This window comes from Panthera tigris, chromosome D2 (assembly GCF_018350195.1).
Source record: "Panthera tigris isolate Pti1 chromosome D2, P.tigris_Pti1_mat1.1, whole genome shotgun sequence".
Lineage (NCBI taxonomy): Eukaryota > Metazoa > Chordata > Mammalia > Carnivora > Felidae > Panthera > Panthera tigris.
Genome location: NC_056670.1, coordinates 58,091,948 through 58,106,839, shown reverse-complemented (window position 1 = coordinate 58,106,839; position 14,892 = coordinate 58,091,948). Strand labels below are relative to the sequence as shown.

Genomic DNA, 14,892 nt, shown 5'->3' with positions numbered 1-14,892 from the left:
AGATCATGACCTGAGCTGAAGTCGGACGCTTAACCGTCTGAGCTACCCAGGTGCCCCTAAACGTGATTGTTTTCTTAATTTCTCTTTCTGCTGCTTCATTATTAGTGTATGGAGATGCAACAGATTTCTGAATATTGATTTTATATCCTGTGACTTTACTGAATTCATTTATTAGTTATGGTAGGTTTTTTTTGTGGCATCTTTAGGGTTTCCTGTGTATAGTATCATGTCGTCTGCAAATAGTAAAAGTTATACTTCTTCCTTGCTAATTTGGATGCCTTTTATTTCTTTTTGTGGTCTGATTACTATGGCTAGGACTGTGTTGAATAAAAGTGGTGGGAATGGACATCCTTGTCTTGTTCCTGACCTTAGAGGAAAAGCTCTCAGTTTTTTCCTATTGAGTATGATGTTTGCTGTGGATTTTCATATTATGGAGGCTGAGGTGAAGGTCAGTTTTAAAGCATTGGTTTAATCGACTCAGTGTTTACCTAGCAAAAGCATGGCTCAAGAGCGCCTTGGATAAATCTGTTTAATTAGTAAAGCTAAAGAGTTTTGTTTCCCCAGATTGGCATGTCTTTGATGACAAGCAAATCTGCACAAGAACCTAATTAATATATTTTTCTATGTTGATTTTCTATTTTGGCAGGAACTTGATGTCAAAATAGCAATTAAGTCATGTCGTGTAGAACTAAGTACCAAAAACAGAGAACGGTGGTGCCATGAAATCCAGATCATGAAGAAGTAAGTGTATTTGATGACTTATATTTCCCTAGTTCTGCAGCCTAGCCAGATGTCACCATAGGGAATGAGGGTAGAAATACATTCTTCTCAGGATCTTTTTGGGAACATATTTTTTTTTTCTTATCAAATATATATGTTCTATTTCAAATAATAACATCACATTATGATTAAGTAGGTTTAGTTTTAAAAGTCAGCTAGATATTATCAAACTCCGTTCTCTGAGAGCAGAATCTTTTTCTTTTGAATATTGGGCAGTGTTCATCTATTATACTTTCTAGTTAAATATAATCACTACTCTCTTTACTTTTGTTGAATAGTGTATCTATTGCTTTGTACACAATTACCCCAAAACTTAGTGGCTTAAAATGACAAACATTAGGGTGCCTGGGTGGTTCAGTTAGTCATGATCTCGTGGTTCATGAGTTTGAGCCCCACATCAGGCTCTGTGCTGACAGCTCAGAGCCTGGAGCGTACTTCAGATTCTGTGTCTCCGTCTCTTTCTGCCACTCCCCTGCTTGCACTCTGTCTCTCTCTCTGTATCCCTCTTTCAAAAATAAGCATTAAAAAAATTTTTTTTAATATAAATTGAGGCACATTAAAAGTAAAAAAAAAAAATGACAGACATTTAGGGGTGCCTGACTGGCTCCGTTGGAAGAGCCTGCGACTCGTGATATTGGGGTCATGAGTTCAAGCCCCACATTGGGTGTAGAGATTACTTAAATAAATTAAAAAAAAAAAAGACAAACATTTAGTGTCTCACAGTTTCTGTAGTTTAGGAATTTGTGAGTGACTTAGCTTAGTGGTTCTGACTCAGAACATCCCTTCTGAAAAATCCCAAAATGTTGACTGGAGCTGCAGTCATCCAAAGGCTTGAGTGGGGCTGGAGTGTCCACTTCCAAGCTAATTTATACGGCTGTTGACTAGAGGTATCAGTTGCTCGTCATATGGGCTCTGTGTAGTGAAGCTTGGATATTTTCATGACATGGCAGCTAGTTTTCCCCAAAGTGAGTGATCTGAGAGAGAGAGCAAGGTGAAAGCAGACATCTTTTATGATCTTTCCTCAGAAGTAATATCTTTTCTACAACATTCTGTTTGTTAGAAATGAGTCACCAAGTACATACAGCCTACACTCAAGGGAAGGAGAAGAATTAAGCTCTTAAAGGAAGAAGTGGGCATGTTTTAAAACCTGCACAAGTAGTGTGTTAAGCGCTTTACAAATAATCCTTCCATTTGTCACAGATACCCTGTGTGTTTAGGTATTATCCTGATTTTATAGATGAGGAGGTTGAAGCTCATCGAGTCATACAACTGGTAGCTAATGAAGTCTGGATTTGAAATAAGTACTTTCTGACTCCAGTGTCTTTTCTCAGTTCACTTAAATGGCACTCAAACTTGGCTATCTGGCAGAATGACCAGGAAACTTTGCTAACAATATAAATTCTCAGGCTCTACACATGGAGAGTCTGTTTCCCTAGGTCCCTAGGAGCTGGTAATGTATTCCAGTTTTGAGATCCATTGCATGATGATGATGCTGATGATGCTGATAATACCTGGGATGATATATTGTTAAGTTAAAAAAAAGGTGTTAGAAAACAGTATATAGTGAGATTTAACATTTATTTTAAAATGTGTTTATGTACAGATTGAAACTAGAAGGAAACATGCCATAATTTTAATATACCACCCCAGCGTGACATTGTAAGTGATTATGAGAGAACCAGTATGATACAGGCTTTGGAGCCATACTACCAGATTCGAATCCTTACTTGACCACCTCCTTTCTGTGTGATCCTATATTACTTAGCCAGTTTGTGCTTCAGTTTTCTCCTGTGTGATGAGACTATTAATAAATCTACCTATAGTAGGATTATTTTGATAAGTAAATGAGTTAATATATGTAAAGTGGGTAATGGCATTATTTATTATAAATAATGCCAGCCTTTCTTCCCCTCACTGCCCCCCAATTAACTACCATTTCAAATCCAATCCCTTTTCATTGGAAAAAATTTTTTAATTATAATATTTTCTCCTTCTTGTTAGGTTGAACCATGCCAACGTTGTAAAGGCCTGTGATGTACCTGAGGAGTTGAATTTTTTAATTAATGATGTTCCTCTTCTAGCAATGGAATACTGTTCTGGCGGAGATCTCCGGAAGGTAGTGTGGATGTTTTAAGATGATGAGTTAGTAAATCATGAACCTTAGCAATGTTTGAATCATATTTAATATGATAATCTAGAATAAGGTCAGTAAACTGTGGCCTGTTACCTGTACTATGGCTGCTTTCTTACTATACCATCAGAGTTGAGCAGTTGTGACAGAGACCGTGTGGCCTGTAAAGCCTAAAGTATTTACTGTATGGCCCTTTACTGGGAACATTTGTGTCTTTTTGTAGGTGGTGGTGTTTGCAGGATGGGACTGGATTGATGGTGTTAGACCAAAATATCAATGTCTAAGGTGTTTATAAAGAAGTTGTTTTCAAAAACAAACAAACAAGTTGTTTTTTCTATTGCACATCTTTCTCATCTCATTTTAAATATGCCCTATGGCTACTTTTATATATGTGAGGTTTTGTCCAGCCTTTTTCAGTTTCAGAGACTTTCCTCCTTTATCTTTATTTATGTAAGTCTTAACATAAAGTCCTCAGTATGGTTTTCGTAATTTTCCCCCTCTTATATTTTCTTAATTATAACTTCTTATTTGAATATTCTATTAAAGTATAGTGATTAATGTATTGCTACTACAGACAAGCTATATTGACATTATACACTTTTAGACTTCTTTTTTTTTTTTCTTCAGCTACTCAACAAACCAGAAAATTGCTGTGGGCTTAAAGAAAGCCAGATACTTTCTTTACTGAGTGATATAGGTATGTAATCAGTTTGAAAATACCATCATAATTTAATTTGGTTTATAAAAGTTTCTACATATTGAGAATTAAGGAGAATCTTTTATGTACTGCACAAAGCCTACATTTTTACCATCTATAAGAAAGAAAAATTTAACTGTTGCAGCTGATACTAAAACTAGGATATTTAATTTTTTGTTTTATGCTAGGAGTCCATTTTTGACAAATAGATGTTCCAATTACAGATAAAAAAAAATAGTGTGAAATGACCTTATTCAATTTTACTCTCCCTTCCTGTGTGCTTAACATAGTAATTTTATTTACCAGTGGCATTGCATCTCATGGTCATAGGTTTTCAAGTCAACTCTTAGGATGAAATCTCTTTTTAATCAGAATTACTCCTGAAAAATCCCTAAAATTATCTGCACTTAGGCCCATGGAAGAAGTTCAGAAGCCAAGGATATGTTTCCCTGTATATTTTGATTTTGCCTCTTTTCCTAGGTTATGAAGACCAAGTCTAGTTGAAGAGGGTGATTTAGGTGGGAAGGAAAACTAGAGGGATTTTCTCAATTCCTTATTCCATTTTTTAATGTTCATTCTCATAAAGGAACATATATATAATTCTGCAGTATTGTTTAATGTTCTTGGATTTTCTGCGGAGAGAATCTTAACTGCTATAATATCATTAATCATATAGTTATGATGGTCTGTGTAAATTTGAGCATCAGATGGGTGCCTGGCTGGCTCAGTCAGAGGAACATATGACTCTTGATCTCAGAGTCATGAATTTGAGCCCTATGTTGGATGTAGAGATTACTTAAATAAAAAGAAAAAAAAAAAACTTCAAAAAGTTTGATTGTCAGAGCAGATCTGTACAAAATGTGAGTTTGTTTATTTATTTATTTATTTATTTATTTATTTATTTATTTATTTATTGAGAGAGAGAGAGAGAGAGCTCGTGAGTAGGGAAGAGGCAGACGGAGAGGGAGGGAGAGAGAGAATCTTAAGCAGGCTCCACACCCAACATGGAGCCTAAGGCGGGGCTCCATCTCATGACTGTGAGATCATGACCTGACTGAAATCAAGAGTTGGACACTTAACCGACTGAGCCACCCAGGCTTCCTGAGATGAATTTATTTTTAATTCAGTGTTTCTGTTAACCTCAAAATACATTTTAAATTTTATTTAGGGTCTGGGATCCGATATTTGCATGAAAACAAAATCATACATCGTGATCTAAAACCTGAAAACATAGTTCTTCAGGATGTTGGTGGAAAGGTAGGTGAAACCTGAAGAAATATTACATGCCATTTGAATACAGTCTCCTTGGTGTAATTAGCGTTTGAAGTTTGTGCCCTTCCACAGCATTTTATACTTTTTCTATCCCAGGCCTTACAACACTGAACTGTGGTTTTGTGTTTAGTTGTTTGTCTCCTCTGCTAACACAGGGGCTTCATTAGAGACAGAACACCTATCTTGCTCACTTCTGTTTTCTAACAGAGTATCTAGTAGAGATAATAGATAGTGAGTAAAAATAATTTGTTAATCCCTTACATAGAACATCCAGCACCCACACATACATCCTAGATTTACTTTAAGGGGGAAAAATATGTTTACTTAACTGCATTTCTTACTTAAGAAAGAATAAATTCATTCTCCTCCCCCAAAAGTCCTAAGTTCTATATTTAAGTAAAATTCAAAACCTTGATTTTTCAGATTCTTAAATGGGTCATCATGAGAAGACCCAGAAATTGTGAATTGACTTCTGGAATACTTGTATTTATCAGAATAATTTGAATAGTTTTTTTGCAGCTAGCACCCAGGTTCCATACTAATAAAGATGTAAAGCCAAGAGTCTGAACCTTGAATTGGATTGTGTGGTCTTTAGTGAATGATACGTGGTGGTCAGTTGGAGGTGATGAAATCTTACTGGTGCTTCTTCTTTTAGGAGCCTTTCGTGTATGCTTGGCAACCAACCATTTCTGCTTTCTTTGTATCTAAAGACTTCAGGATATTCTGGACGTTAGATAGGTCTTTACTCATTCAGTGGTATGATGCTTTTTCAAGTTTGGAAGTCATCCTTACCTTTGCCTTGTGGGTTAATGGATCAAGTTTATTTTGAATATACCAAAATAAAAATTAATAGCCAGTCTATACTTAATTTTTACCATGTATCAGGCACTGTGTTAAATTCTTTTTTTTTATTATTTCATTGAATCCTAATAACAATTCTGGTGAAGTAAGGATTGTTAGTAATACCATTATTTGGGAAACTAAATACAATGAGAGAAGTTAAGTAACTTGATCAAGATCACATAAGTGGTGGAGCTCAGGCTTGAAATATGTTTGTCATATTCCAGAGCCCAAGCTCTTTCTCACCACCCACTCCAGAGCCTTATAAGGACACTGTTGCCTTTCCCTTTCAAATTTCTCAGTCATTTAATACTTATTATATTGCAGATTATGCATAAAATAATTGATCTGGGATATGCCAAAGATGTTGATCAAGGAAGTCTGTGTACGTCTTTTGTGGGAACACTGCAATATCTGGTGAGACATGTATTGTTTCTTTGAATTTAAGTGTACAGGATTCATGTTCTTATTTCTGAAGGTCATGAATATAGTAGGTCAAAAATAAAGTAGCTTTTCTCTTATAGTATTGACACTTAAAGCTTTTTTTTTTTTTTTCCTTTTTAAGGCCCCAGAGCTCTTTGAGAACAAGCCTTATACAGCTACTGTTGATTACTGGAGCTTTGGGACCATGGTGTTTGAATGTATTGCTGGATATAGGCCCTTTTTGCATCATCTGCAGCCATTTACCTGGTAAGAAATGGGAGAGAACTTTGGTGTGCTTAATGGGAATGGAAATTTTAAGTTACATGCTTTTTTTTCTTCCATCCCTCTTTATATGATGTAATTACCTTTTAAATACATAATTGAATAAAACTACATGGCAAAAAATCTTAGAATGTTTGTGAGAATCAGGTTGTCAATGAGGTAACTTGTATTATAGGCATGAGAAGATCAAGAAGAAGGATCCAAAGTGTATATTTGCATGTGAAGAGATGACAGGAGAAGTTCGGTTTAGTAGCCATTTACCTCAACCAAATAGCCTTTGTAGGTAAGTATATTGTAGTTGAGGAAGTTCACCTCTTGGTTCTTTGGGTTATAAAAGAACAGTTGAGTTGTTGTCTGTTTCAAGTAGTATTATGTAGTAGAACCTTCTGTGATGATGAAAGTTTTATATCCGTGATAGCCAAATGAGGCTATAGAGCACTTGAAAGGTTGTAGTGTGATAGAAGAACTTAATTTTAAATTTTATTTCATTTTAATTAACATAAGTATAAGTGCAAATAGCCACTTGTGACTAGAGGCTACCATATTGGACGGCACAGGTCTAGTGGAAACAAGAACTCCTGCTTTAAGAAGACTTTTGGGATACTGAAGTAAATGGGTTCCTTGGAAAATTGAACTGGGCTCATCTAGTGAAGTTGCTAGTACTTACATATGTAGGTTTGGGGTTGTTTTTTATGGAAAAAAAAGTTTGTCATTTCATGAATTACTTGAAAGTAAGATACAAAATGGCACAGATGAGTCACGAGAAAGGACATGGGAAACCTATAAAATTACTTTTTTTAGAATACTAAAGGAAAATTGGAACATAAAGATTTTCACCCTATTTTTTGTATACTTTCTAGTTTAATAGTAGAGCCCATGGAAAACTGGCTTCAGTTGATGCTGAATTGGGATCCTCAGCAAAGAGGAGGACCTGTTGATCTCACTTTGAAGCAGCCAAGATGTTTTCTATTAATGGATCACATTCTGAATTTGAAGGTTAGTTTGAATGTGGTCTACTTCATAAGACTTGCATTGAAGTTAACAAATTTATCTGGAAATAAGCATAAATATATTTTGGTAATTTTTTCCTGATGCTTATTTGAAAAGAAAATGATATCCTTAGAGCTGATCTGCTTTTATTTCTTTAGTAAGCCTTCTCAGTTTTACTTCTTTTTTTAAAAAAATGTTTATTTATTTTAGAGAGAGAAAGAGCAAGAGAACATGAGCGGGGGAGGGACAGAGAGAGAGGGAAAGAGAGAATCCTAAGCAGGCTGCATGTTGCCAGTGCAGAGCCCAACATGGAGGTCAAACTCAGGAACTGTGAGATCATGACCTGAGCTGAAATCAAGAGTCGGACGCTTAACCGACTGAGCCACCCAGGCGCCCCTTCTCAGTTTTACTTCTTTTTTTTTTTTTTTTTTTTAATGTTTATTTATTTTTGACAGAGACTTAGAGACAGAGCACAAGTGGGGGAGGGGCAGAGAGCGATGGAGACACAGAATCTGAAACAGGCTCCAGGCTTTGAGCTGTCAGCACAGCTGACGTGGGGCTTGAACTCCCAAACCGTGAGATCATGACCTGAGCCAAAGTCAGACGCTTAACTGACTGAGCCACCCAGGCACCCCTTAGTTTTACTTCTAAGTGGTCTTTGTTGATTACTCTTAAAAAACATCTTTTGGATTTTCCCCTTCCTCGTATTGGTGCCATTGGATCGTGTTCATTTAGGTATAATGTTATGGGATTTGGTTTGGTGAGGAAATGTCCTGTCTGGCTTTCATGCCTCTATACCTCCTCCCCATCCTACAATTCATGCAGCATGAACTTCCCATTTCATCTTCTGAAAATGCTTTTTTATTCTCCTGTCTAAGAATCTAACATATTTCTTCTTCTTGCCTGCCAAGTCAAGTCTAAACTGATCTCCCTGGCTTTTGGAGCTTTGCTCATGCAATTCCATCCAACCAAGTGCTTGCCCCAGACCTGCTTCTCTTACCCTTTACTTCACTTGTCACTGCTCCTTATGCCATGAAGCACATTATCCATTTTTGTGCTCTGATAGATGCTGTCCTCTGCCCAGAATGATCTCTGTCTCTGTATCTCCTCAGCTACACTGGCACATACTCGACTCTCCTTTTCTCTGATTGATCTCTGTCACATAGTTTGTCATATAATCATATTTACTATATTTTCTAATTGTTTCCCATCTTCCACTCATGTCTCTCCATATAGGTTATCTTCTTCTTTAATGCTGGGATGGTTCTTACTACTTTTATTAACACTTGCTCACCCTACTACCACTCTACCCCAGTGTTCTGTACAAAGCAGGGCATGTACCAGATTCTCAGTAAATATTCATTGATAGGAATGAGAGGCTCTATTATGCTGTATACCCAGAAACGATTCTCATATGCAGTCTTTCCATAGCTATTTGATTGAGTAGTAGTAGATAGGGTTTCTAAAATTGGAAACATGAAGGGGCAGAATCTGTGGTGAGGGCTTGGCTGTGAGCGATCAAGGCCATCCTGCAGGTGGAAGGAGGCCAGTTGGGCATGGGGCTAAATTTTATTTTTTGAAAAATTGAAATGAGAAATTATAATGTGTAAGGTTTTACTGTAATCTTGGCATACTTTATTAAATAGGAACTTGGGGCTCTGTCGATGTCATTCTTGGCTAACACTGAAAAGTTACCTGCCTTCTTGATTTGGCTTTCTTTTATTGTGCCAAGGAGTGAATGATTCCTCAGTGTGTTAGCCCAGCAGGATTTGATAACACCTTTTAGTTCTTTGTTGCCCCTGAAAATTTTTATCTTTTATCCCAGATTTTTTCAGATTTGTCATGGTAATCATAGCATCATTTCCACTCTGTGGAGTCTGTGAGCGAGCATCTGCTTGTTACAGAGCATAGGGAAAGAGTCCTCTTTGTATGTCTTCTGGTCTGTAGACTTCAGTCTGTAGAACCACTATTTTCCTATCTGTGAATCTGGGCAAATATTTATTTATTGTATTTTATTTATAGCCCAGGTACAGTAATATCTTATTCAAAGGCTCACTATTGTGACGTTGTACAGGATAAGGTATGTGTAGGATACTATTAATTAATTCAGAGATACTTCCTAGACATGATAATAGGACTGAATTTTGAAAGATAAGTAAGGGTTAATTGGGGTGCCTGGATGGCTCAGTCAGTTGAACACCTGGCTCTTGATTTCAGCTTAGGTCATGATCCTGGGGTCGTGGGATCAAGCCCCACATTGGGCTCCATGCTGGGCATGGAGCCTGCTTGAGATTCTCTCTTTCACCCTCTGCCCCTTACCCACCTTGTGCATTCTCTCTCAAAAGAAAAAAAAAAAAAGATAAGAGGAGGATTAACGGGGGGAAAGATAGGCAGGGGAATACCATGAACACAGAAGCATGTACTGCAAAAATAGTTTGCTATTGTAGAACATTTTCTAAGGTGTTACATTATTCAAAGAAGGAATGATGTGTGTTTGGTTTTCACTTAAAAAAAGAAAAGAAATCAAAACAGTTACTGGAATACTTCTTTCTTTTAAAAAATTCAGAGAGTCTGATTGCATGGTTTTCTAACTGTATATTATGAAATATTCTAAATATATAGGAAAGTTGAAAAAAATATACTGAACTTGCCACTGAAGGTAATGGTAAAACAGAAGTATTTAATTATTCCTTCTTTGCCTCCTCTTTTATGCCCCTAAGTGTAACTATACCCTAAGTGTCTCTCTCTCCTAATTTTTTTCTTTTTCCATATTACTTTTTCTTCCTTTTCTTTAGTAATTTCTTTAGTTGTATAACTTTAACTATAAACTGAATATGGATCACTTCCAAATTTATTTCCTCAGTTGTGACTTTTCTGTAGTGTTTAATCACTGCTCTATAACTATCCTTGGTGGTCCCACGGGCACTCAAGACTTAATTTATTAAAAACTGAACAGATTTGCTCCATTAAATCTCCTATAGCTTTTCCTATGCCTCTTGTACTATCACCTTTTTAGTTACCTAGGTGGGGTGGCTTGTCTGACTGTTCCTTCTCTTCCAATTACATATCCAATTATTTTGTCAGATTTATCCTTTGGATGTTTTAACAATTCTGAGCTTGTCAGATTCTCAATTTAGAAAGCCTTCCATAGTTCCTCTTTGCTTATTGAATAAAGTCCAAACCCTTACATTGATGTTCAGAATCTGCCTTAGTCTCCTTGTAGCCTTATCTCCTATTAAAGGGGCATCATTTTAGGTACGTTTGAACTGGGTTGTTTATATTCTTTGGTTATGGTCATCTCTTTCTACCCCTCTGCCTACCTTGTTTTCTACCTAGAAGAACCTTTCTTCTTTTGATCTTTTCTTGTTCTAATTTTCTATCCTTTCCAAAGTATAGCTCATAATTGCCTCCTTTAGAAAGCATCCCTTTCCTCACACCAAGCAAACTCCTTTGGAATCTGTACAATACTTTACATTATTTTGGTACATATTTGGTACATATTTTACATATTTTGGTACATTATTTGGTACATTTGACTTGTATTTTAGTTCTCTTAGTGTTTCTTAATATCTTCTATTTGGCCATTATCCTGTGGAGTCAATGTAGGGCACTGGAGAAACATAGGTATTAACTTTGTGTGGCTTATCTGAGGATAGTAGAAGGAAGAGAATTTAAAATCATGTTGTCTTCAAAAGACTTCTCAGGGCTCTGGTTTCTCTCTTTGCCTAAATGGAAATTAGAAGATCTAATCAACAGGATGTCATGTGAAAACACCTAACTCTGTGGTCGGCATCTATTAGGGACTTCATAAATGGGAGTATTTCCTTCCAGATCTATAATAGGTTTCTGAGAATAAATAAATATTGCCTTTCTAAATTAGGGCTTTTATTTCTAGATTCTGTACATGCCTATAGTTTCTAAGCTTTATTCTTTGGAACTAACATCTGTTACAGAAAAGTAAACTCTACTCTTCATTTTTCAGAATGTTATTTTGTAATTATTGAAGGAGATCTCACTTTGGAAAATGATTAAGCCTTGTTTAGTGCAAAGATAATACCTTTTGCTCATATTCCCTTTAGTATCTAGCACTGAATCTTTTATGTAGTAAATGATCAATAATCATTGTTTTTCTTATTTATACAGATAGTACACATCCTAAATATGACTTCTGCAAAGATAATTTCTTTTCTGTTACCACCTGATGAAAGTCTTCACTCACTGCAGTCTCGTATTGAGCGCGAAACTGGAATAAGTACTGGTTCTCAAGAGCTTCTTTCGGAGACGGGAATTTCTCTGGATCCTCGGAAACCAGCCTCTCAGTGTGTTCTAGATGGAGTTGTAAGAGAATTCTAATATACCTAGAAGTATAAGAAGTCTGTTAGCATAGAGGGATTGAATGCCTTGCATTTTTCTGATGCATACTTGGAATCCCCCTGGGGGAGGTGATGGTACACACCTTATAATTCTTACTTTAGTTTTATCCTGCTCATTTCTCTTATTGCTTTGCAAGGTGAACAAGATATGTTTTGAACTTTGTATGACTTTCTCTTTGGTGCCAGTTCTCTCCCCCCCTCTTTTTTCCCTCTTTTGTACTTGAAGCCTAGAACCTTGAAATTAGACCAGCAGTCTCATAGATCCTGCCAGAGGATAGATGGATGGTAAAATATTGTGCTCGTGACTCTTTTATTGTTTTTTGTCGTTTTACTTTATTGAGGCAAATTCTGTATTTCATGTAATTTACCCATTTCATGTGTACATTTTTTTTTTTAGTAAATGTACGTAATTGTGCAGCCATTACTATAAATCAGCTTCAAAACATTTACGTCCCAATGATACTCTTCATGTCCACTAACTCTTAATCTCCATTCTGTTCACATCAGGCAACTGCTAATTTACTTTCTATCTCTGTAATTTGCCTTTTCTGAACATTTCATATAAATGAAATCATACAGTCTGTAGTCTCTTGTGTCTGACTTCTTTCACTTAGCATCATGTTTTGGATGTTCATCCATGTACTAGCATGTATCAGAACTTCATTCCTTTTGATTACTGACTAGTATTCATTGTGTGGATATATGTTGTTAGACTTTACTTTTGTACTTTTGGGTCTGGTGATTCTTTTTCATCTTAGCCCATACTACAGTCATTTTTCTTAAATAGTAGTCTAGATCTTAAATTTGTAAAAGGTATGCTAGTAAACATTGACCTTAATCATTTGCATTTCACATTAGGAAATGTGATGTTTAAGTACTTAGAGAACCTAGGATTTTCAAGGATTTTTTTTTTAATTGTTTCTTTTTCAGAGAGGCTGTGATAGCTATATGGTATATTTGTTTGATAAAAGTAAGACTGTATATGAAGGACCATTTGCTTCCAGAAGTTTATCTGACTGTGTAAATTACATTGGTAAGTATGTATAGCCCATTTACTGAGTGAGGTTTAAACATGAAATAATATTATTTTGACTCAATATGGTTAGTAGAAATGGTCTTTTGGTGTTTCTGTTCTGTACTTCATACTTCAGGTTTTTAAGTGTGGTTAAAAATGAACTTATATAGTTTGGAAGGTGAAATGGTAGATGTCAAATCACTCTAAAACCCTCATTTGGAAGAAGACTTACTTTCTGTGGGTTAGGGCTGTCACAGAAGAATGAATCTCCACTATTAATTAAGCCTACTTTCTAGTTGCTTCTTCATTATTTAAACATATTCAAATATTTCATTTTATTGTATGAATACTGCTTAATGTTCAAATGTTTTCATTTATCCTATAAGAATTACTCTTTTCTTTGGAAGAAGTGATCAATTTCTGTATACCCAAAACTAAAATCAAGCACAGTATTGTAAAATCAAGAACACAACTGGCATGGGGCTAAAATTCTGTAATCTTTCATCTGTGTTACCTTTTTGTAGCTTTTTGTAAAAACTATTTACTATTTATAGATAGTAAATCTAAATTTACATTACAGATAGTGAATCTGTAAATTTAGATTTACAGATAGTACAGAGTTCTTATGTTATTCACCTTCCCAACACATATAGTTTCCTCATTTGTTAACATCTTATATTGTATGGTACATTTGTTACAAGTAAAGAACCAACCAATTATTAATTAAGGCCATACTTTATTCCTATTTCCTTAGTTTTGATGTGGTGTCCTTTTTCTGTTCCAGGATCTGATCCAGGGTACCATATTACATTTAGTTGGCTCCTCTGGGCTGTGACAGTTTCTCAGACTTTTCCTTGTTTTATTTATTTATTTACTTAGTTAGTTATTAGCACTTCCTTTCTGGCAGCAAGAGATGTTCCAGGTCCATCTTGTATATTTCTTGCCCCAGTCCTAGGATCAGCCATTTCTCTAAGGACCCCTGGTTCCTTTAATCGGAGAGGAGTATTAGAAACCAAGATTTGGGCACTAGGTGTGCTTCTTGCTACTGGAGTGTCAAATTTTAGACTTTGTTTTTTTAATATAGTTTTTAAAGTTTATTCAGAGAGAGAGAGAACCCAAGCAGGGGAGGGGGAGAGAGAGAATCCCAAGCAGATAGCGCAAAGCCCAACACAGGGCTTGAACTCACAAACTGAGATCATAAACTGAGCCGAAACCAAGAGTCAGATGCTTAACTGACTGAGCCACCCAGGCACCCCTAGACTTTATTTTTTAAAGTATGTATATGATTTTTTTGTGTGTGAAAAGGCTCCCCTCCCCTAGACTTTTTCTTTAAAGTGTTTGGGTTATATAAATTTTTTTATTTGGTTTGGGGTTTTTGTCTGTTGTAGGAATCTCAGGAGTAATTATGGGCATATGGAATAGAAGAAAGGTTAATTCAGACTATCAATTATTAGGGGAGACAGAGATTTTTCCAGGTACATAGCTTTATTATTATTTTTTAAGTCTGCTTCAGATAATACGGTTTTTCAATATAAACCATAGTGTAGTGTCCTTTCTCTGAATGTTTTCATTGGAAAAGAATAACAGAATGTAATTGCCACCTTAAAGTATAGGATGAATCTCTTTCAATCTTGGAGAATTTCATAATGTTAAAATGGAATTTCATTGAACTTAGCACATATCTGCCATGGTGTTAGAAACTAGCATTTCCTTTACCAAGGGCAAGAGATAACCCTCAATAAATAATTTTGTAAATCTGGCAGTGAAGAGAACATATCTTATTAAACTGCTGTTTACTGTATCTGTTTTCCTGAAGCTGGGTTGGTAGTCCAGGAGATGAAATTTATTATTTAGAGGCAGCAAAGACCATAGCAGATTATAGAGGACTTGGGACTTGATTTAGAACTTGAAAGAAATAAAGAATTTGGATTAATGAAGAAAAAAAGTATTTCCGACTGGAGAGAAGCAAGAAAAAAGACAGATAAAAGAATAATTGCAAATTTTATGATTATGTCTTACTCATTTTTATTTCCCCTCATACCTGGAATAGGGCTGTGTATTGCAGATGCTGATAAATGTATATTGAACT

General features: G+C 35.8%; 1 protein-coding gene across 5 annotated transcripts in view; it reads left to right on the top strand.

The window, feature by feature from the left end:
- CHUK (component of inhibitor of nuclear factor kappa B kinase complex) overlaps positions 1–14,892 on the top strand; it is a 40,527-nt gene that overhangs the window by 6,220 nt on the left and 19,415 nt on the right. For 4 of the 5 annotated variants that reach the window (XR_006209396.1, XR_006209395.1, XM_042961112.1 and 1 more), the window contains exons 2-11: positions 647–741; positions 2,782–2,896; positions 3,539–3,608; positions 4,777–4,865; positions 6,048–6,137; positions 6,286–6,410; positions 6,601–6,708; positions 7,286–7,421; positions 11,559–11,753; positions 12,719–12,821. Coding sequence is in view for 3 of the 5 variants with exons in the window: in XM_042961112.1 (XP_042817046.1) it covers positions 647–741; positions 2,782–2,896; positions 3,539–3,608; positions 4,777–4,865; positions 6,048–6,137; positions 6,286–6,410; positions 6,601–6,708; positions 7,286–7,421; positions 11,559–11,753; positions 12,719–12,821 (1,126 nt within the window). In the remaining 2 variants the exon portion in view is untranslated. The remainder of the gene's footprint in view (positions 1–646; positions 742–2,781; positions 2,897–3,538; positions 3,609–4,776; positions 4,866–6,047; positions 6,138–6,285; positions 6,411–6,600; positions 6,709–7,285; positions 7,422–11,558; positions 11,754–12,718; positions 12,822–14,892) is intronic. The other variant, XM_042961113.1, reaches the window with a different exon arrangement.